The 23,216-nt window shown below is 46.4% G+C and overlaps 1 protein-coding gene across 3 annotated transcripts in view; it reads right to left on the bottom strand.

Moving 5' to 3' along the window:
• Positions 1-23,216, bottom strand: part of ZDHHC15 (zinc finger DHHC-type palmitoyltransferase 15) — a 67,562-nt gene that overhangs the window by 20,077 nt on the left and 24,269 nt on the right. For 2 of the 3 annotated variants that reach the window (XM_031944692.1, XM_031944691.1), the window contains exons 3-10: positions 22,142-22,236; positions 18,556-18,676; positions 16,049-16,118; positions 14,885-14,917; positions 14,126-14,246; positions 8,307-8,439; positions 6,198-6,324; positions 3,254-3,357 (exon numbers count right to left, since the gene is read on the bottom strand). In XM_031944692.1, coding sequence (XP_031800552.1) covers positions 3,254-3,357; positions 6,198-6,324; positions 8,307-8,439; positions 14,126-14,246; positions 14,885-14,917; positions 16,049-16,118; positions 18,556-18,676; positions 22,142-22,236 — 804 coding nt within the window. Of the gene's footprint in view, positions 1-333; positions 1,200-3,253; positions 3,358-6,197; positions 6,325-8,306; positions 8,440-14,125; positions 14,247-14,884; positions 14,918-16,048; positions 16,119-18,555; positions 18,677-22,141; positions 22,237-23,216 lie in introns of those variants that run through there. The other variant, XM_031944690.1, reaches the window with a different exon arrangement.

Genomic DNA, 23,216 nt, shown 5'->3' on the forward strand with positions numbered 1-23,216 from the left:
TTTCCTCCTCTGTAAAATGAGGGAGCTGGACATGATGGGCTCCAAGATCCCTTCCAGCCCTGGATCTGTGATGTTAGGACCTGGAGTTCAGATCTGCTTAATGGCCTAGGGACTGATGAGGGGGCAGAGCTGAACCTTAACCGCAGATCACTCTGATAGTGGAGGTTGCAGATTGGACAGTGACCACTGTGACGTGAGTCCTAGACCAGCTGATGCTACCTTCACGGAAACACTGGGGGATAGTCACTCAATCTCAGCCTTGGAACCTGAGAACCCAGAATCCTCCCTGTCTTATGAGACTTCTGGATGCTCTAAAGGTGGGAGTCCTTTAGATGGCTTTTTTTTTTTTTAGGGCCCAGGGCTGATAATGTGGCTCATGGGGCATGGATATTTGTATATCCTTTCTTTGTTATCTCCATTAAATGATTCAATGCTTGTACTGAGTATGCCGAAATGGTTCCTTCCCCCAGAGCTTGAACAAACCTCGTTCTATCTGACACAACAGACTCTTATTCTCCTCACCCTCATTCTAACCCCAAACTGACGAATTCTCACCAGATTGGCCCCACGTAAGGGGCAGAAGTCTGACGAAGACGCGTGCGAGAAGCGGACTGGAGGATAGCAAGGATGACAGTCGTGAGACCAGAGTAAGAAACAACAGATGGGTGGCCTGAGCTGTGTCACGGTGGTCAGCAAATACCCAAAGACCCTTTAACATGGTGGGCAAATCCTCTGGGTAGAGAGGAAATGGGGCCTGGGGGTTAAGTGCTAGCCCTGGAGCCAGAGAGGCCCCGGTCAGATCCCACTACTTGTAACACTTCCTAGCTGGGACCTTGGTTGGGCAGGTGACTTTAATCGCCCTCAGTCTCAGGAAATTCCTTTAGACCATGAGTTTTACACGTGTAGTGATCAGCATTGGTGGTGGAAGCGCTCACGTGGCAAAAGCCATGAGATTTGCCCCGGACTAAGAAGGCCAGTGCTGAGAAGAATGGTGAGGTGCAATGGCGAAGAAAGTGGCCACACTGACATAATGACTTGGTTGCTACATTCTTTACTTGATACAAGTCCCAGCGGACTTCCGGTCACACGCTTAGATCTAGCGGACGCTCACCTGGCCAGGCAAGGTAATACTGAATTCCATCTTTGTTGGACATTTCCAGCGTACATGAACTTGAACTTGGGAATTATCGCTGAAAAGTCTAATGGAGTCGGGAAGAGGAGGAAGACATTTTGAAAATAGGGTTGCTATGAACCTGTGTTTGGTATAAGACAGCTATAGCATTCTCTAGGGCTGTGATGCTAGAATAGTTTTCATCAGGATCAAGATTATGATCTCGGGGTTGCCTGCTGGAATCAGTTAATCAGCAAGCATTTAATAAGCACCTACTACATACCAGGTGCCTCCCATAGAGATTACTTCCACATTTTACAATCCCAGGAACGCCAAAGGCCCTATGAGTCCTCAGTACGCTTGTAGAACCCAGGCACGATTCGAATCCCTTTTTTCGGTTCTAAAACCAATGCTTTTTACACTCCACTCTGTTGCCTTTCAGTATGATGTGGCTTAACATAAGCAGTGTTGTAAATAAGCATCAAGAGCTCTAAGCAGACGAGACTTGGACCATGGGGAGCTAAGACCTAGAGATACAACAGGCCTTTGAGGCCATCTCATCTAATCTCCTCATTTAACGGACAAAGTGGGGGCCCAGAGATGGCGACTTTTGCTCACTCCAACCCAGGGCAGAGAACTCTACTTTCTTGAGGTCCCCCGCCCCCCTCCCCAACCTTCTCGAGGGCTCTTGGGATCACCTGGGGCACAGAAGCTTTGCTGTGATCCGCGGAAAGCCAGACCAAAGACTTAACGATTCCAGAATAGTGTTGGGAAAGGAGTGGAGTGTCAACGAGTTCACTCAGGGCTTCTCTTTGGAAGGAGCGACTGTTTCCCCAACCTAAGTCTTGTGGACTATTTGAAATGACTTCGAGTCAGTGTGAAAGCAAGCTTCTGGCAACTTGGGAAGCATGACTGTGCCAAGCCACGCAGCTCTTCCCCTGCAAGCAGACCGTTGGTTTTCTCCTTATGCACCTTTGGACCCCGCTAATATCGTTACTCTGTCAGCAGTGTGGTTAAGAGGCTCTGTCCCTCTCAAATGAAAACCTCCAATAATCTATGGTGAGCCTGTGGCAACGTCATCAGTACAGCCGGCGGCCTCCAGAGCTGCTGCCGAGGGTTATGTCGGCCACGGCTTTGCCAGGATGTTGAGTCTTGGGCAAATGACGGTGGCCGGGGGTGGGGGGGTGTCTAGAAACCGATTGGGAAGAAACTGGAAGTGGTGAATAAAAACTATTTTGGGGAATCCACTCAAACGGTAACAGAAGGACATGAGGGCTATAGAAAGCTTTCAGAGTCAGGATAAGTGGGGGAAGGATCAGAAAGGAAGACCTGTACCTGTGGGACTGGAGGAGTGTAGAAAGAGATGGGAGCATCACAGGGTGGTCGTGGGAAATCACTTAGGAAGAGGAAGGAAAGAAGCCAATGAGAGTAGAAAGTAGCAGAAAGGGTGGATGGGCGACTGTTGAATGCTGCCAAGAAGTCAAGAGGCCCCTGGAACTGATGATGTGGAGGTCAGTGAAGAGGGAGATTGGAGTGGAAGAGATAAGAGAATAGGGTAAGTAAAATGAGGTAAGAGAGGACAGTAGATCCCAGGGTTATAGGGCTATAGGAGGTTTTTAGAAGAGGAATTGAAGAGTTGAAAATGTTAGAGTCCAAGATCTAGCTACCCAGGAATCTCCCCACAGAATTCCCATCAAGTGGCCATCCAGCCTTCTTTTGAAGCCCTCAGACGGAGGCCACGGACCCCTGAGATGGTCCGTTCCACTTTGGGTTACAGGTCGGCCTCATTGTCATTTGATTTCCATTCGGCTTTTGAGATGTTTTGATGTAATATCCTGGAAAAGACAGCTTACCGTTGGGTAAGGTTTAGCTCATTCATCATCCTGACTGATCTGAACCGAACTCCTCATCACAAGGCCAGGAAGGACCTCCCAGCTTCTGTTCTCCTCAGCTAGGCCGTCTCTGAATCCTACACTAACCTGTGTGTGTGGAACAGCCTTGGCCGGATGTACGGGCTCCTTTACGGACAGAAGCTTGTCGTGTCAGGACCTTGTGCCAGCTTTGGTCACGAGGTGAGGTTGGGGCTCGGCCTTTTTGGTCAAGCGAACAACCCCAAGCGCATTTCTTTCAGTACTCACTTACCTCGACCATCCTCTTCGTTATCCTCCCAGTGCTCTTCGTTGGCCAGCAGTGGATTCTGGGATTCATTCATGGACCTCATTGGGAAGGAATGTCCGTCACCTGGGCTGTACGGAAGACACAGACAATGAGCCCGTGCAGGTAACCACGCTGCTTTTAAAATAGAAATAACTCGCTTAGGAAAAGGCTGGAGAATCTAGGCCTATCGGATGGAATTTTGGTAGACCAGGCTGCACGTATATAGTGTATATGACTTTAAATAAATGTAGTGTAATCTCGCTGTTAAACATCCCAGGGGAAGCCGACTCATTGTTGGCTATTCTGGACCAAAGCTTGCTTTAGAACTGCATTATTCAGCAGCTAATATGGCAACATGCGCGTGTGGTCAACTAAACAACATCTGGTGACAACACCCATTCGTAGCCTTTTGTCTCATGGCTTTGATTCTGAATTCTTGAGAAAGGTTTGTAAGCAGTGAATGTGTTCAGAGAGAAAACAGCAGTTGTGGCTTGGTGATAGAAAGAAACCGCTGGTCCCATTGTCTCCCTCAGGCCGCATTTGGCTTCTGAGTCAGCATAGGCACTGGGAGCCAAACTGGGCTGAGGTGGTCACTGCAATTCAAATTACAAGGCCTCCAAGAGTAATGGGTTGTGTGTGGTGCCGGCCCTTGCTCTGGAGAAGCTGACCATTCTCTATGACCGTGCTGCAAAGTGAAAGGAGGGTACCTTGAGACCACTCAGAGTTTGATAATATGCACACTCCTCTCTAGCCACAGTATGGAAACCTGAAGGCTGACAGCTCTATCCACAGTAACACATGGAGAAAGTGAACCTATTGCTTCCCCTGCAGGGTTTGTAGGGGATAGAGGATGGGCACGGTCTATGTTTACTTAGTAGGATTATGACCCAAAAGCTGGATTCTAACTTTCCACCGAGGTGTGGATGGGCAAGATGAAAATTCTGGCTCTAGGCGGTGCTGCTTCGCTGGCATTACAGAACTATAGGTTGTTATTTACAGCTAGACGAGCAGGAGCTCTGGTGGCTTTTTAATAAATAAATGCCAGCTGCTTTAACGACTCGTTAGATAAAAAAGCAAGCCATCTCTTATGTGGGGAAGGCCACAGAGGAGGGAATGGTGACACTTTTACCAGGGTTATTGGCCTACCTTGATATATTGCATGCTGTTGCTAATTGAGCTAGACTGTGGCAAACCATTTGAGGAAGTCTTTTTTTTTTTTTTTTTTTTGTGGACAAGATGGAAAGATAGGGACTGGGCAAAGTACAATTGGTTGCCTTTGGAATTGGCCAAATGGTCATTGTTATGGTTTCTGCTGGAGCTCCCTGGGGGATCTGTGCTTGTTCTTGGATTGATCGGTGATTTAGATCAAGGTGATTTAGATGGCACACTTATGAAATGTGCACATGATACAAAGCCAGGAGGGATCACTCCAGCTGACAGTTAAGATCCAAAAAGGTCTTGAAAGACTCATTTATTGAATCGGATTTCAGAATGGACAAATACAAAAGCTTTCGTCAACTTTCCAAGTATAAAGTCAGGGAAGTGCGGTTTGCCAAGCGGGCCATCTGCAAAAGAGTCTGGGGTCAGTATATGTCAACAGTGTGGATACCATGCACGTTTCCCACCTAATTTTTCATTTGTCTCTTTACAAACTTTATCTCCTGTCCTTTTGCCTTTGTGCTAAGAGCTTCCAGAAGAGGAAGCCTTCTCCAAACCCAGCCAAGAAGACCCATTCCCCCTTGGAGATAACCTCTGATTGCTAAGAAATCTGACCTACTGAACTTGAAGCTGCCTCTCTTCACTTATGCCCTCTGGAGCCAAGCCAAACAAAGCTGCCGGTGGATGCGTGTGACCTTGTCTGATCCCTGCAGGGATTAATGCTTTCTTCCTTTTGAAATTACTTTGTTATCTGTATCCATATCATTTTGACTTAACTTGTGCCTACATCATGTTCCCCTTACAGAATCTAAGCTCCTTGAGGAAAGGGATATTATTCCTTGATTTTTTTTTTTAATTTTGAGTTCCAAATTCTCTCCCTGCAGTTGCTCTTCACCAAGAAGGCAATCTATGATCCTTGTGGCCCACCCACACGGAGTCGCTCTTCGTAATCCCCACACTTGGCACGGTGCTCGGCACAGAGTAAGTGTTGAATATATGTAAGCTGAATTTCGTTGAATAGGGCAGCCGAGAAAGCTAACACACTCCTTAGACTGCATGAAAAGAGATGTAGGGCCTAGGACCGGGGAGGCGCAGACCCCAGCTGCAGCCTTTTGTTCAGGAGGAGGTGCCACATTTTGCAAAGGACATAAGACTTAGACATAACTGCTTTCAAATAGCTGAAGATGTATCAGGTGCAACAGGGACTCACATTGGCAAGCTGTGCAGTGACAGCCTTGTCCTACCTGGCTCCAGAGGCTGAGCTCTGGGTGAAGCTTTAGGCCCGCTAACGGTCAGAGGTATTCCAAAGGGAAATAGGCTTTTCTGGCTGGGGAGAGGGGGCAGGGGCAGGCGGGATGACCACTCGGCACATACACCGTGTAAGGGACTCCTCTTCTAGTACTGCTTAGACTGAATGGCCTCAGAGATTCATTTCCTGATCCGCCTTAACTGATCTTTGTAAACGCCATGTTGTCTAGTTATATCTCCTTGTGATGTGCCTGGGGAGCTTTAGGAAAGGTGAGACAAGCTGGTGACCTCAGCTGGTGACCAATAGTTTTCTGCTGCTCTCTGGGGATGGCTATTACTGACTGTAGAGGCCCAAACCAACCTCTGACCCCATCTAATGCTTCTGCTTTTTGATTTATTTACTTAACTAGCAGAAACAACTGGAACATGGTAAGGAACAATGTGCTGGTAGAATCGGACCTGGGAGGCAATTGAAACGTGCTGGTGTCTCCAGAGTCTCTCCCTTGGCTTGTGGTTGACTTACCTGGACCCGATGGGGAGTAACCACAGCTTCTTGTTCTCACCAAACACTTGCTGGAAGTTTCTGATGAATCCAAGGTTGAACCCATTTTTGTCCGGGCCACTGAGAAACACCGGAGCGGAGAAGGCCTCTAGGGTGGGTACAGTGGGGGAAACAGAGAGAAAAGAACAAAGGACAATGCATTATGGGATGCCCCCAGATCCTCGCAAAATCAGGGATTTTACAGATTCTTTGGAATTCAACTATCCCAAGGCACCTTCTTATTCTCATAGTGCTGGCCTCATCCTTAATTAGCATGATGATGCTAATTAAGCTTGATTAGCATGAGACAATTTAGTGAATGAAAGAGTGTCTATTCCATACAAAGTTAGACAGAAGTCAATTCTATGCATTGTAACCACATGCCGGCAGAAGGTAGAGGCTAGTGTGGGTGACAGCAGGTGTTCGAGACGTGGGTTCAAGTTTGGCCTGATACTTCTTAGCTGGGTAAGCATGAGCAAGTCACTTTACCTTGATGAGAAAGCCTCACTTCCCTGCCCTGTATACTTAAGAGTACCTGCCACACTGGGTGGCGGGAAGAAAAATGCTTGGGAAACGGTTGGAATTGTTACTAGTATGAAAATCTCAGCAGCCTGCCCAGGCCCAAAGCGCCTCTCCACACTAGAAGTAAAGAAGGAAAAACCTAATTTCAGACGGTTTTCTCGTTATCCAAGAGGTAAGAGGCAAACAGTGTCTATCTTTACAGATGCTGCAGAACTGATAACATTCCACAAAGTGGTAATAATGTAGGTTTTGCTTCTGAAAAATCTGGGATGCTGTTTGGAACCAAAAATGTCAGGATTGGGGGAGGGACCTTAGAAAATCCAACACTGCAGCACTAAGGGTCCTTGCGACAAAGAAAGCAGGTGATCAGATTGGGAAAGTTTAAAACGTAGATGATCAAAGTGAGAAAGGCCTTCTGAATGTTAGAGCTCAAAAGGACTTAAGAGATCATCAAGTCCATTCCCTTAGTTTTACAGAGATGGAAAATGGGGCTCAGGGAAGGGAAGTGATTTGGCCAAAGTCAAAACTAGGATCTGCACTCAGAGTTTTGGGTAGCCTTACGTATCATTCTGTGTCGCTAATTCTGTATGTTTTGTCTCCCCAAATGTCACAAAATCGGGCGTCCTGAGGACGGTAGGCTCAGAGCCTCTGGTAATCTTTCTTTCTCCATCCCCCACCCACAGGCGAGGTCCAAACCAACTCCAGACCTGGCTAGTTCCTGCCCTCCTCTGACCTAACCTGCCTAAGTTTACTAAAGCCTGGCTTGGGATGTGTATTCCTCGTTCCATTTAAGGGCTTCCCCGCTGCCTTCTGGATTGAGTCCCCAGTTTCTGGATTATCATTTGGCATCTTCCATAATCTGGCCTTCACCCTTCCTAAATCCTTGGTTTCAGCTGAAGGGCCTATCCCTTGCCTTCTTCCACCTTCCTGAGATGTCTTTCCAACCCTTCCCCCTCTCTCAATTCTACCCCATCTGGCAAGAAGTTGGAGCTGCAGCTCGATTCCTCCTGGGACAGCCCTCTATGCATCTCTCCTGGAACTTTTGCCACTGGCTTGTTATAACGTGTCTTGCTGCACTGAACTGGGTTTCCTTATTATTTTGCTGTTAGCTTTTTATGGATATACATCTTGACTTGCAACCTGAGGGTAGGGACTCTGTTTTGGACGCTTTCATGTCTCCTCACGGTATCGCTAGCCTGGAAACGCATGGTGGGCTGGTTTTCTGCATCGTTCTTCTCCCCGTGCTCACCAAGTGTGTACGCCACCATCAGTTGCCTTTTGGACAGTAACTCTGGGGGCCGATACCCTATATGAGCTATAAACGGCAACCTTTCGAGTCGGGGCCATTTGTGAGCAGGTTTTCTCTAATGGATTTCACTCACTCAGTCTGCCTGAGCGGCAAAGTGGAGTGATGACATGGCACCGTTATCTTGGGTTCCTTGGAAAGTTCAGTAGACCACTGGCATACTCTAACCTGGGGAGTAGTTCCCCTAGATCGTTAGAGTATGCCAGTGGTCCCAAGTTTTAGACAGAGGGGAGGGTGGTCGTTCCCCCAGCGGCCACACTTACCCAAGGTCGTTTTGTTTCTGCTCAGAAGCCAGCAATGGTACCCAAAGAGAATCATCAGGCTGACGAAAAACATGCAAGCCACAAAAAGGAGGAAGAGGACGTGGAACTTGGAGCGCGTATTCGGAAGATCACCCTGTGACCAAAACACACAAGGAAGAAGAAAAAGATGAAACGGCTGAGGATCAGCTTCGTTCTTCTCAGGACTTGCTCGTGCTATCATCCTCCCCCCAGATCTTTCTGCAGAGCGTCAAATCCCTGTGACCAAGGAGTTCCCAGCCTCTGTGTGAAGGGGCTGGGAGGAAGAAACCATAGCTCTATCAGTCTTAAATGGTTCAATGTCAGCTTGGCAGGAAATCTCTCACCGAGTCTCTCCTATACATCTTCTTCATCCCTGTCATTGGGGATCCCTTCTCGGCAAATCCCACAGACCTTGCTTTCTATCTTGACATAAGCAATGATTTGAATTTTGTTATCAGTGATACCTGCTTGTATTATTTCCCCCAAATGGATAGGAAGCTAGCACTCTCTTTCCCTTCCTGCTCTTCTTTAGCCACTAGTCTTTCCTGTATCTCTTTTCCCACAATCTTTCTCTCACCTTTTTCTATATCTCATTCTCTGTTTTGTCTTTCCTCCCTTTCATATCCCTAACCTCTTTCTCTCTTCCTTTCCCCTTTCTCATGTCTTTCTCTGTTTTTTTTCTCTCTTTGATTCTCACTGAATCTCCTATTTCACTCCTCTGTTACTTTTTCCCTCCTTCCTCTCTCTTTTCTCCCCTTCTATCTCTTGCTCCCTTGTCTACCTCCACATAGTTTCTTATCTCCTTTGTCTTTTTTTCTCTTTCCCCTCTCTTTTATCTATTTGACTAACCCTCCTTCCCTTTCTGTTTCCCCTATTTCCTGTCTACTTTCTGTCCCCACATCCTGTCTTTCTCTCTCCTCTCTCTCCCTCCCTTTCTGGGTTCAATGGCTCCCACCTCTTCAAATCTCAATCCTCTTGCTGACCTTCAGTCTCTAATTACTTCCTGCCTACTGTGTGTGTCCAAATAGAACTCTGATGTTCTAATTGAAGACCCTCTTGCCTCAGCTATTGGTCACAAGGCCCTTTCAGTTGATTTCCTTACCTGAAGCTTTTGTCTTCATCAGTTCATCTTTGTAGCTGTTAAATAAATATATTCCTAAAGTGCAAATCTGACCATGCTTATTGAAAGTCTTGTATCATTTGGCCCCAACTTATTTTTTTCCTATTTTTCAAGGAATAAACATGTATTTTCTTTTCCTTCTACCTTTCACCATTGAAAAAAAGACCACCAAACCCTCAGGACAAATGTCAAGTAAAACACATTCTGGATGTCACATCCTTGCCCCTCCTGCACTCTGTGCCCCCCAGAGTGGGTCGTTCATTCCAGGCCTTGGCACGTGTGTAGCCCCCATTGGCATTTCTCTTAATGTAGCAATGGCATCTCCCATCACCTCTGCTTCGTCATCCCCAGTCACCTTTTGCATAAGGTTTGCTGAGGCAGGTTCTTGCAAATAGTAGGCATCAGTGTCTAGAGAATTACACTTGACTTATAATATCCTCCTATGTATGAAACATTGAGAAGGCAGGCTCCTTTTTTTCTTTCACTCAAGTCTTCCTCCAACATCAGAGGAAATGACCGTTTGAAAGCTCAGGAGCAGAAGTCGGGTTCGAATGGATTCCACTAAGCCAGTAAGACACTGAGTGCCAGCCGGCACCGGACGCCATGGTCGTCATCTTAAAGTGGCCCGGGCTTAAGTTCCTTGAGGCTTTGCTGCAGATGAGGAATCTTTCAGCTGTGGCGACTCTGTGCCGTAGCCATCGAAGAAGTACGAGTCCTGACTGGAGGAAGTGGGGCAGGCCCGAACCTCTCTTTTCTTCTAATGCTTTTCCCTCTCCCTTCTTCGCTCCATCCCTGCCATCTATGTGACATTCTGACTGTCACTGTTTTCAACCTAGAAATGGTAAGATGGGTCTTGATTTCAGGAATGATATGGACAATAAAAATCTATTTGCCAGTCACAACGTGGTGTGCTGATTGCACAAAGTGGGCGAGGCCAGAGAAGTGATGGAGTTAGACCGGTTCAAAGACCTGGGGCTTTTCTGGTAGAGGTTTACCAAAGTCCCTGGCTTGCTGTGTCCTCCTTTAAGGCACCAACGATGATCAAGTCTTGTCCAGAACTTAACCAGTCAACGGGCCTTCATGCACAGCAAAGAGGAAGTCCTGCCTCTGAAATGATCTGTTCAAGAGATCTGACATTTAGAGTTGGAAGGATGCATGAGTACCACTGGCTCCTTTTACAAATGGGCCACCTGAGGCCCGGGGAGTTTAAGTGACTTGCCCAGACTCACACAGCAGATCTCTTTAAGGGGAAAAGACCTAATGTTCCAGCTCTGCAAGCTCTTCATTCTAGAGTGATGACAGTTCAATGGCAGGTAAAGCCCTTGACAGGAAGTGGATCATCCAACTCCCGTAGGGGTTCTGAACTAGAGTGTGGAATCCTCCTGGCCCAGAGCGGTGCTGACACAACCTGAAAACTGCAAGAGCAGGCGCTGGCCCTAAGAGCCTTGCACATTTCTAGGGTTTTTTTCTTCTTCCTTTATCTTCTAAGAGACTGATAAATTAAGTACTAAAATAAAAGTGGTTTTTAGGAGCTTCAAAATGGTCATTAGATTCAGTGGCCTCATGCAAAGTGCCTTCCGGCCGGCTTCCCTACCATTTGTCTGGGTGAACTGAAGCTTCTCGTTTCAGGTACATTTAGAGCTGGAGAGGTGCATTTGGAGGGAAAGAGATGGGACAGGAAGGGGCACAGAAGAGAGGGGGTATGAAAGATAGGAAAGACAAAATAGAGAAGTAAAGATAGAGGGAGGTCGGAGACAGGCAGGAGAGAAACAAGATAGAAGGGGGAGAGAAGATATAGGAAAGACCAGTGACTAAAGAAGAGCAAGAAGTGGAAGGGGGGGGACAGAGAGGGGAGATAGAAGGCAAAGTGGGGAGAGAAAGAGATGGGAGAGGAAGGGGAAGAGAAGAGAGGGAAAAGGGGGTGGGGGTATGAAAGAGGAAAGAAGAGAGAGGAGAAACAGAGGGAGGGTTGAGAAAGATAGGAGAAAAAAAGAGATAGAAGGGGGAGAGAAAATATAGGAAAGACTAGTGACAAAAGGAGAGAAAGAAGGGAAAGAGGAAGGGGAACAGAGAGGGGAGATAGAACACAAAGTGGGGAGAGGAAGAGATGGGACAGAAAGGGGAGAAGGAAGGGGAAGAGAAAAGAGGGAAAAGGGGTTTTCTTTCTCTCCCTGCTTCCTGAACCCTTGGGACCCACTGGATTCTTGACCTGATTCAGGAGCCGAGGTCTGACGTTTGCCTTGGGAACGCCAGATCCGGAGGCGCATAGAGTACTGGCTCTCCCTCCCATTTTCTAACCAATAATTTAAGTATCATCAGCAGTCCAAGCCCTGGTTCCTTTGTTCTCTGCCTGATTCAGAGTCACAGTCTGTCCACAGGCTGATTCACTGAATCCTTCCTACTGGAGCAGGGGATTGAGATCCTTGTCACAAATGAAGACTCTTGGCCCTGAAAAGAAAAATCTCCCAAGAGCATTTACCACCCGGCAGCCCTGGCTGCACTTCTGGGCTCTGCGGGCATCTTCTGGACAAGGAGCTGACGACACTGTTGTCCCAGGAATCCAGATGGAGGCGTTTCTTCAGAGTTTCCATAGTACAGGGTGGGCTCCACAGATCTGCCTTTGCGGCTTGGCTCAACAACTTCCTGGGCTATGGTGACTGTGGATAATTCATGTCCTTCTTCAGGCCTTGATTTCTCTCTCTGTAAAATGGGGGTGAAAATATTTGTACCGCCTACCTCACAGGATCATGGCAAGGAAAGTACTCTGTGAGCACTAAAGTGACCTGTAAAGGTAAACTTGGAGGATCATGGCACTGGAAGGCCATCTGGTCCAGGGGTCAGCAAACTATGGCCTGCAAGTCAGATCCTCTGCCCATTTTTGTGTGGCACTTTATTTTAAAACGAAAGAAACATTTTCGGCTTGCTGGCCATAGGAAAGCAGGCAGCGGGGTGGATTTGGCCTATCAGCTGTTGTCTGCCAACCCTTAATCTAGTACAATGACCTCATTTTACAGATAGGGAAACTGAGGCTTAGAGAAGGCAACCGACTTGCCCTCTCATGAAGGTCATAGAGGCAGAGCCATTTCTACTACTGTTTCTCCATGACCGTGACAGTTAATGACAAAAACTCACATTAATCGGTACTTTCAAGTTGAAAGAGAACTTTCCATGACATAACCAGAGAAGACTAATGTCTTCATTTTACAGATTAGGAAACTGAGGCTCATGGCAACAAAGTGAGTGTTTTATTCACGGTCACACAACTAGCGTGCACCTCTCCCAGTTCCTCGTTTGGGGCTCTTGCCCCTCCCCATTCTAATTCCACCGCCATCATGCCCTGTTTACTCAAGTAAAAGGTGAGGACACAAAAGGATGTAGGCGTGCTCTGGGGAACGGGGCCAAGATCATGTTTGTCGAACACATTCTAATGCTGGAAAGTGCCACCTCGTACATTCCCACATTTGATTTTTGCAACGTCACGGTGAGGCGGGGAAGCTTGGCAGGCCTCACTTTATAGAGAAAGAAAGTAGTATCCTGGCAGAAGGAGCAAGACGCCAGGCCTCTCGACCCCGCGCCCAGTTCTGGCTGCATACATAGGCTCTCAACTTTAGTTCCTCAGCTCTAGGGATTTCAGATGTAGTCACGCCAACTGGGAATGTGGCAACTCTGGCAAAAGGAGAGGAGGCCTGGGAGATGGCGGGCAGTCCTTTCCAAAGGAAGCTTGACTGCAGAAGCAAGTTTCACTTTTTTCCCCACATTCTCTCCTGTGTAGGAGTGGTCTTGGTAAGAGATATACATATCAGGTCCTGGAAGGTCAAGTCCTTAAAAGCCGTACCAGTGGTAAGCTCCCAAAGGCCTTAGTGAAAGAGGACATGATGAAAGTGGCCAGAGGACTGGTCTCCAGGCCAGGGACATGCGTTCCCATTCTGCCTTTGATAATACACTGCTCATGTGACTTGGAATAGATAAGTCCTCTCTTTTAACATTCATTAAAAAATCTGTGGCGGTCCAAATTTTCCCCCTTCCCGTCTCCCCTTTCCTGTACATTGAGAAGGTAAGCGAGATGACAACAGTGATACACGTGAGTCACACACAACACATCTCTATATCAGTTATGGCGCGATGACAATAACAATAATAAACAAGGAACAAAGAAAGTGAACGACATCTGCTCTGATCTGTGCTCAGAGTTAATCAGATCTCTCTTGAGGGGGTTAATGTCTTTCATCATGGGTTTTTTCCCGAATTGTCCTGGATCACTGTCTCGATCAGACTAGCCAAGTCTTTCACGCTCCATCGCCGTCCAGCGCGGCCGTTCCTGCGCACAGTGATCTCCTGGTTCTTCTCGCCGCACTTTGCATCTGTTCATCTAAGTTGTGTAAACAACCTCTCAGCGTTCTAGGCCACTCTTTCAGATTCTAAGTTGAGCAAAAGGTGATGGCTTGCATTGATGGAGGGAATCTACACACATGGCACTTCGAATTAACCAATGAAATCCCAGCTACAGTCCCTAGCCTCTATTTATTTAATCTCCCACCTTTCCGTATAAACCCATTTCCCTTCGATATAAAGTATTTATAAACCACAGAGCAAGGTAGGTACATGGAAACTTTTCCGAGACAGGGATGAGTGAGGGTGCCGGTAAATGAGAGAATGAACCCTTCAGGATTCTTGAACTTACCACCCAATATTTGATGAAATACTGGAAAACAGTCGTGGCGATGTAGAGGCAATACAGGACAGAGTAGGCCAAGAACTGAAGGAAGAATTTGTAGTTGGAGAATCCGATGCAGTTGTTCACCCTAAAAAAAACCCAAACACAAATGAATTGCGAGTCGGAGCACATCGAGAGCACAGGTATACGGAGACGGATGAAATGAGGGAAGCGGGTCTCCCCTGCCTCTCTCTTATGGGCCACGTGGGAGAGTCCTCCATAGAACTGCCCGGAAGAAACCAAGTTGAAGCTTCATCCTGATCTCTGTCTCCGTCTGCAGCCCCAGAAGTCTATGCCCTGCCTACCAGTCCTGGGCTAGTTCCGTACACACCCAAATGAATCTGCTGTTGGGAATCTACTGTGGCTTAGGCAGCTGTGCAGAGCTAGGAAGCAGGGGGAATGTTGTCGCTCACAGTGAGATAATCCAGTCTGATCCCCCCAGGTCTGCCAGACCAGATTGGGAAGGGGGCGGCTGAAACGAGCAATATTGAGCCAGAGGATTCCACCCATCGGGGACCCTACAAATGCCCTTAAAATGTGGAAGAAAATCGGACGCGTGTTAACTGCATCGCTACTTGTTAAAGGTAGTGAACGGGAAGGAATGTATCTGCTCTATGGCCTTGGGAACACACGGGTACAACTACAGCTATTCCTTCTCCCCTGGACTCGGTAGACATGTAAGCAACGTCGAGCCTTCAGACTAAGAAGTCGATCGGGAGGGCGTACCAAGGGCAGTGATGGTCCATTTTCAAGACACACCTACAAAAGACAAAAACCGATAGGCTAGAGTAAGAAGATGCTAATAAGGAAACACTCCCTTACGAACATCACGACTAGAAAATGGAGCGAATGCCCGGGTTGGAGTTAGGAAAATCTTGGTTCGATTTTTGACTCTAATACTAGATGACTGCGTGAGAGATGGCGGGTAAGGCACGTCACCTCGATGCGCTTTTGGCAATTCCCTCAGACTTCTCTACTGGGTCACAGGCACATCTGTGTCAGTGGAAGGAGCTGCTAAAGAGGAAATTTCCCACACTGACAAAGCCAAGGCTCCCTGACATGTTGACATATTATTAATATCATGACCACAGAGGGGTTATAAACCCCTTACGATCCCTGGCAGTGCATCCTTGGCTCCTTCAAGGACACGACTGCTCATGCCACGAGATCAGGCTGACACCAAATAACTGGCCTTGAAAGATCCTTTTGAAGAGGCTGGAGGCTTCAAAGGGCCAATGAGAGAGTTAAGGCCCAAGGCACTTTTCTCCCTTCCATCTCACTATGTCTCCTGTACCCTCTGTCTCCTTGCTGCTCCATCCTTTTCTGTCATTCTCCCTGCCCTTAACCCTCACACTAGCCATACCTCTCCTTTCCAAGTAAATGGCACAGACAGCCTGGGATGATCCCAGGTGAAGAGAATATGGGCAAAGTACCTCACGCTGGGCAAACAAGGACTTGAAAGGACAAGTACCTAGAATTCTATTTCCTCTTTGGTCCACCCCGCCCCCATCCCCCACACCCCCTTCCCTCCTCATCCCAGTGGAGTTGTTTCTCTTTTCTGTCTAAAAGCAGAGATTTTTAACCTTCGTTAAGACTCCTCTGTCATCTGGGAAGCCTATGGCCCCCTTCCAAGAATCATTTTTAAAGGCATAAAATAATATAAAAAACTCCATAGGATTACAAATCAATTACCTTGCATTATAGTTATCAAAGGTTAAGAACCCCTGCTCTAGAGCATCATTTTCACGAGGGCATCATTAGCTTGGGACATCACTGATTCAAGGAGATGCCCCGGTACGGTCACACCTAAAGACCGGTTTTCTTGTTGTCTAGGCAAGTAGCAATGGGCAAGCTTAGCACTCGGGAAATATTCTTATTCTCGTCACTCACATGGAACAGACAGAGCAGTGGTGGCAGCGATCAGGCTTGATCAGATGGCACCGGTCGCAGAATCGGACAGCTATAAGAAATATGAGTGGTTAGCAAGGGTCAAGGCTCGCTTCCAGGGACACATGTCCCATTACCTAGATAGAACAGACAATCGCTTTAAACATGTTTCAGTCAAGTGGCTGATTGTTGCAAGTTAGCAAATCGAAAGCACAGCAGATGAGTATAACGTGGTGAGTGTGAACATATGTGTGCAAGTCTGTGCACAGCACGCTCACGTGTGGAAAAGTCCATGAAGACTTTCACCAGGCAAGCAGCCAGATGAGCACAAGGCTTAGAGCCAAGAACCCTTTTGGTTAATTTTTTTTATTTTTAAAAAATTTAATATCTTAGTTTTCCAATTATGTGTAAAGATAATTTGTAACATTCACTTCTGTACAATTTTGAAGTCCCAATTTTTTTTCCTCCTTACCTCTCTCCTCCTCCAGACAGCAAGCAATCGAATATAGAACCCTATTGGTTTAAAACAATCTCTGCTGCATCCTTTGACCCAGAGATTCTGCTGCTGGGCACATACCACCAAGGAGGTCATTGCAAAAAAAAGAAAGGTCCCAATACACCAAAAGATTCCCAGGATCACTCTTGTGGCACCAACCAGAAAGGCCCATTAATTGGGAAATGGTGAAATAACTTGTGGGACGTGAATGTAAGAGACTATGTTCATTGTGAGAAATGAAAACATGATGAACCCAGAGGAGAATGGGAAGAATTATATAAACTGATGCAAAGTGCCATAAGCAGTCAGGAAAACAATATAAATGATGACTGTGTCAACACAGACAGGACAGCAGCCACCGATTGATTGAAATGGACTGTGACGACACTATAAAGAACAAGCTTGGCTCTAAAGAAGATCTCCGAGAAGCTCCTGGGGGCAGTTGAGGAAAGAGAAGCCAAGTGGGGAACGCTGCAGAGGATGATGGACTTGTTCAATGTGGCCACTGATTTTGTTACATATTTTTAAAATTTCTGTTGCATGGTGGGGCTCTCTAGGCTGGGGAAGGGATGGACACAGGGGGAAATCTAGATGATATAAAACCAAAAGATATCAATACAGTCTATCAAAAAACCAAGCCCTGCTACCGGTGCCTTCACCAGCCTAGGGCAATATATTTAGACTTCTTTTACTCCAGTTTCTTCATTATAAAAGTAAAGATAAATATTTACTTCTGGACCTCCTAGAGGCTCATTTACTCATAAAGATCAGAAACTGTGCTGTAGAGCGACTATAAAAGAATAGCACAGGTCTTATTGTGCTAATGACAGACGGTAAGGATGAACCACGGCAGCGAGGAAACAAAACTGCGTTTTGGTGTTCAGGATCTACATTCAAATCCTAAACATGACACATATTCCCCATATGACTGTGCATAAGTCACAACCTTGGCTGGGTCCTCAGTTTTCCTTCTGTGAAATGAAGAGGTGGGATTTCAAGCCCTGTGAGGACCCAGCTCTAGATCTTGGGTCCTAGGATTTTACAGGATGGGAAGGATAGGCCGCTACTAAAGCCCTTACTGTGCTGACCCAAGAGTCTTGGGAGTCAGGCCACTGGGGCACAGGTTCTAGAAGGGCCTTCTAGGCTAAAAAGGCCTGGCCCAGTGATAGCGTAACCTGACTTAGCTCAAAGGGCCTTCTCACAATAGGGTTGAACCAGGTGGGAGTGAATATTTTGACCAGAGCAACTCATGAAGTGTGCCTGTTCAATCCATGGATCGCAATCTGCATTGGTAGAAAGAAGCACACATAACGATGAAATGAGGCATTATGATATGTGGTCCAAACCATAAACATACAGTAAATCCCTAGATTTTTTTCTACTTGACCTATTGCTTAACTATGAGTCTCTTATCCTATCATTATGAATTCAGTTCTTATGGTTGAGTTTTTCAAAATTCTGACTATATTTTTACTGGACTGAAGAAGTGTAAATTCCAAAGGGAGTCTGAAGTCTTGGAAGCACTGTATGTAGTCGAGATGAGCTAGAGGAGACGCTAAGAGAAAACATACATATTTTCATCTGCTCTTCACTTGAACTCGATACATGGCAGACCGCTAGTTGTGTGAAGACGTGGCCGTGTGGCTCTAGAGACTTTTTTCCTCAACTAACTGGAATATGCAAAGTGGCCCGTTCTGAAAACAACACGGCCATCACAAAAGCCAACACGATGTGGGTCGAACAAGACTCCTCTTTTTGTCCCCCAAACTAATATACCCTTGTTGTGTATATTGACAGTGGGATCATCTGGATACGAGAGGATCCCAGCTATACTGGCTCTGGGGCAGATGAGGAATACCAGAAACCAATGGAAAGGACACCAGGGTGGCTTTGCTGGAGAATCCTGGGGAAAGGAGCTGCATGGCCTTCTGGTTTAGCCCGTATATGTTTCTGAACCCACTCTTATTTCATCTTCCCCCTTCTAAATCTCTCCTCCATCCTCCCTCAAGCCTACCTCCATTCCCAGTCCTGGTGTACACCGGCAACTTCTTGGCTATGTCAAGGAGCATCTGCTTCTGAACTTCAGGCCGTTCTTCATTCTCATAGCGTTCCTTGTCTCCGTAGGACATGAAGAACTAAAAACAAAAGTGACACAGACATATATCCACTTAGTGTAAGGTACAGAGGAAAACTCTTAAGAATCCCATCCATAAGCAAATACCCAATACCTGTCTCAACTTCACATTGGACTTGAGAGCTTTTTTATGTGCAATTAACAAGGAAATGGTTTCTGACCAATTATTCGGATTGCAGGAGAACTGAGTCACTGATGGTTTTTAAAAAGAGATAAATAATGGTCTTTCCAGGCTCAACCTATTGGTTCATATCTCGCAAGTGGAGTCTGAAGCACAAAATAAGAACCGGTCAGTATGGAAGAAAAGGACCACAGAGTTCGGATGCCATTTGCAAAAATAACTGAGCCCTGGGATGCATTGTTCAGAGAGCTGTAAACACTTCAAGATGGGCAGAAAATGGGAACAGGCAGCACTGGGCTCCTCCCATCCCCTTTCACTTTTAAACTTTTAAATAAAGTCATTTGCTCAGGCAACCATTATTCCGGCGAAATCTGGTTACAAAGTGTATCACTTCAACACTGGCCAGCTGGCTATGATCCAGAACCCCATTGATGGCTACTGTGCTTAGCTAGTCAGTGGCAAGGATGTCTCCTGGGGAATGCTTGGAAAGCTCTTCTTGTGGCTGGAGAGGGGGGGCGACTTCTTTTCATGCCCTAGTTTGTTGCAGCCTTATAAAAAGCAAGCTCTCCTCAAGACTTCAGCAATCCTGTATGCCTGATTTAGAGCTCGACGCTGTAGATTTTCAGTCTTAAAGGAACCGCAGCCCCAACTTTTGTGAAAAATATGCAATGGCGAGTGATTACTGAGTTCTGCTACTTGAGAGGGATGAAAATCTTTGTTTGCCACCAGTAATACTGTTGCTCAGAAGGCATGCCATGGAAAAATTTAAATTCTCTTTTGGGTTTATAGTTTTTCTAACCATTAAGAATGTGGTTAAATTAAAAAAAAAATCAACCAGAAGCAGCGAATGCACAATAACAGGATATGAAAGAGAGAGTTTGGCAAGAGGTCAAATAAAAAAGATCTGGGGGTCTTAGTGTCAAACGAGCTCAGAACGAGTCAGTGATGCCAACTGTTCTTCCAAAAATCTAGCTCCACCTGAGCTGTACTGAGTATCCAACATCCAAAATTTGGAAACCGAGAGGCCTGCTGTACTCTATTCTGGTCAAGTTGCTGCCAGAATATCGTCTTTGATTTTGAGCAGGATATTTTATGAAAGGCATCAGCAAATAGGATCGAAGCCAGGGGAAGGTGACATCTGAAGTCATGCCATACAATGACTGACTGGGGGAAGTGGGAATGCTTAGGTTAGACTAGAGGAGACTGAAGAGTCCCCCACATGACTCTCCTCAAATATGTGACGGATGATCGTATGGAGGAAGAAGAGAGATTTGTTTTGTTTCATCCCACAGATGGGACTGGGAACAATGGGTGAACCAAAAGCAAATTTAGACCAAACCTAAGAATAAAAGGAACCCCCCCCCATCTTTATGGGCTTTCCTAAAGTAGAATGTGCTGCACTGAAAGGGGATGAGACATCTATCACTACAAGTATGCAAAAAGAAAAAAGCACTATGTATCCCAAACCATGTCCTCTTTATATTATAAAGAGTTTCCAGAAAAATGTAAAACTATCTGAAGTAGACAGAAAATGGTTGCCGATCAAGCTACTCTACTTTGTTGACCTGGGAGAACGAAGGTTACAAATGGAAGAACATAAAAGTCAGGCAAGTTCCAAAGATCCCTCTTGTGCTTGGTAATCAAAGAAATATTACAAAAGGTATCATTAAAGCATGAGAAGTCACTGCCACGGGAGAGGCGGGCTGTCCCCAATTTTGGGCAGCTTGAATATCCTGTATCCAATGGGATTTTTGTTTGTTTGGAAGAATGGACCTCAAAGGTCACTTAGTTTAGCTCTTGTTTGACAGAAGAAGAAACTGAGGGCCGGGGGAAGAGGAAAGGACTTGTTCAAAGAAATTAAGTGACAGAGACTAAATGAGGCCAAAAAAGAAGAAAAGAACCAGTGAGAAGGTCTAGCAAACCCAGCCAAGATCGGATGCCATTCAGGGAATCGGTCAAAGCATTTGGGGGCCAAACACGGGGTACTCTATCGCACCACGTTTGGTGCGGGAGGAACAAAAGCTTCACTGTGTATTAGAGTCCCCCAGGAGTTTTCACCCCCTCTTTACTAATCCAAAGTAAGAAAAATAAGGACTTTAATGGCAGATATCTGGAATGCATGTGTCCATCCTCTTACGTTCTATTCCAAGCACTGTGAATCTCTGCAGACTACAAACTGTCTAGATGGCTTGGGAAGACCACAGATTAAGTCAGAAGTCTTCACGGCCTCTTCATACTTATATTGGAAGGGGGACTGGGGCCCTTAGAAAAAGGGTGCACACGCACATGAAAATGCCTGCTGTGGCCACACGTTCTCCCAAAGGAGAGAGAAAAGACTGCCGCTTGCAAGCCATTGACTGAGGTAGCTGTGTAGGGGCTTTCTGAGGTGGCTTTCCTGGGACACAGATGGAACTTTCTTTGGCTACTGGAATCAGCTAATTTTCCCGGACTTACACCTGAATGGTTTTGGCTGCTTGAGTTCATTCAGATAGGTGAAAAGGCTCATACTAGAAAAGAATGCTATCCTGGGAGGTCCAAGGAGGTCTTTAGTGGACGGCTTCCTGTTCCTGGCAATACAGATTTCTTTTTGCACCCAACCGGGCTCTCTTTGGTGGTCAGCTTTGTCTGCCCACCTAGACTTGTCTTTTGAAAGATTCTGGCACCCTTGTTGTTACGGCTCAGAAAAAGTCAAGTCTTTTCTCATCCAACAAGGGGCCTATGCCCCAGCCCCAGCTCTTCCTTGCCCAGTGGTTTGTAGTGCCCTCCTCCAATCATCACTCCCCACCCCCCAAATCTGCAAACATCTACGTTCAGGACCTTCCAAACTAGAAACTTTCTATTTCCTGGCTGGCTCTTCTTTGGAACTGGGGAACTAAAAGACCTTCCTTATAAAATAAGGTGACTGCCCTGATCCGAGAGACCCCCCTGACAGATCCCCTGAAGATGACTGCCAAAGAAGTATGGGCAAGAGATCTCCAGTCTACAAAGTCTCTCTATAAGGCTGGTATAGGAGGCACCGAATCCTGGAAGGCGACTTCTCCCGAGATCACTTAGGACCTCTTTTTGCTCCAGTGCTCCAGTTCTGAAGGGGAGGGAAAGAGAGTAAGACATTGAGAAAGAGAGAGAAAGAAACAGAGGGGGGGGGGAGAGAGAAACAGAAAGAAAAGGGAGACAGACAGGAAAAAGTGTGCTCTTGCTGCTTCTGCCATTACCCTTGGCCTTCTTTGGGTGTGTTAGCCACATGCCCTTCCCTTGAACATCCCAAATACAAGGGTCTGAGGCTTCTAGTTCATTCCTCTTCAAAGTCCCTGAAATCCCAGGCTCCCATCTTCCCCCTCCATTTACCTTCTGGTGTGGCTGATGTGGCAGAGTGAAGATAGATTTCCAATAGGTCCAGATGAAGAAAACAAAGAGGGCATGGTACACTGCGAGGTAGATGACTGAAAGAGGAAACACATCAGTGATCATTCTTTAGCTGTCTCCTTCTCATGATTCAAAAGGAAATTGTGTTTAACCACAAGCTTTCTTTACCTTTTACCTTGTTTAAAAAAAATCAGCCCTTCCATTTCCAGCACCCACCTACACCTGCTGCCTTTCTGGGTGGCTCCTCTGTTGTGGGATTCTGCTGTCTTGATAAAACTGCCAAGATGTAAGGCTGCTTCAAACCCCTCATTTTAGGAGAAAACGGAGACTAGGGAATGGAAACTACTGGCCCAAGATCACTCGGACAGGTATTAAACATCAGAGCCAGCATTTGAACCCAATCCCTTTGCTTCCCAATCCAATGTTTTTCTAACTATACGATGTCTTGACTTTCAAGGCAATTCAGTAGGGAGAGGTGGCTGTCAACACTCTCCCCTTAGCCATACATCCCCATGCCTGTAAACAACAGTAGTTCTCATTACCACTGAAGACTTCACACAGTTGCACAAGTAACAAGTAACCTTGTGTCCAGCTCATCATGTCACTCTGCCATTCCAGTCTTCAAAGACTCTCTACTGCCTACCCAATTAAAGAAGAGGTCCTGCTCCTTCCTTGCTGGCACCCAGCCCAAGGCACAAGGCTCACTCCTTGGCACACATTCTGTAATGCTACTGTAGATAATAGCCTCCTTGGAACCTGGGCATACATTTCTGAGCATGCCCAGTGGTGAGTCTGGGACTTTATTGCATACAGTAGGTGTTTAATAAATATTTACTGATATGAATTTGTCTAAATTGAGCAGAAGCACAAACAGTCAACAACAAAGCCAGCATTTGAACTTGGGGTTTGACTTGGTCATGTGCTATGAGGTCAAGGAACTGATTGGAGGATCCTCGCCCTTGCAAGGTACATGACTTGCCCCAGGTTCCTTCCCAGCTGTGGCTCCTAGGCAGTCTGTGACTCCCTGATGTTGATCTTTCTGGCCCTTTTTATATAA

This window comes from Sarcophilus harrisii, chromosome X (genome assembly GCF_902635505.1).
Source record: "Sarcophilus harrisii chromosome X, mSarHar1.11, whole genome shotgun sequence".
In the NCBI taxonomy this organism is placed as follows: Eukaryota; Metazoa; Chordata; class Mammalia; order Dasyuromorphia; family Dasyuridae; genus Sarcophilus; species Sarcophilus harrisii.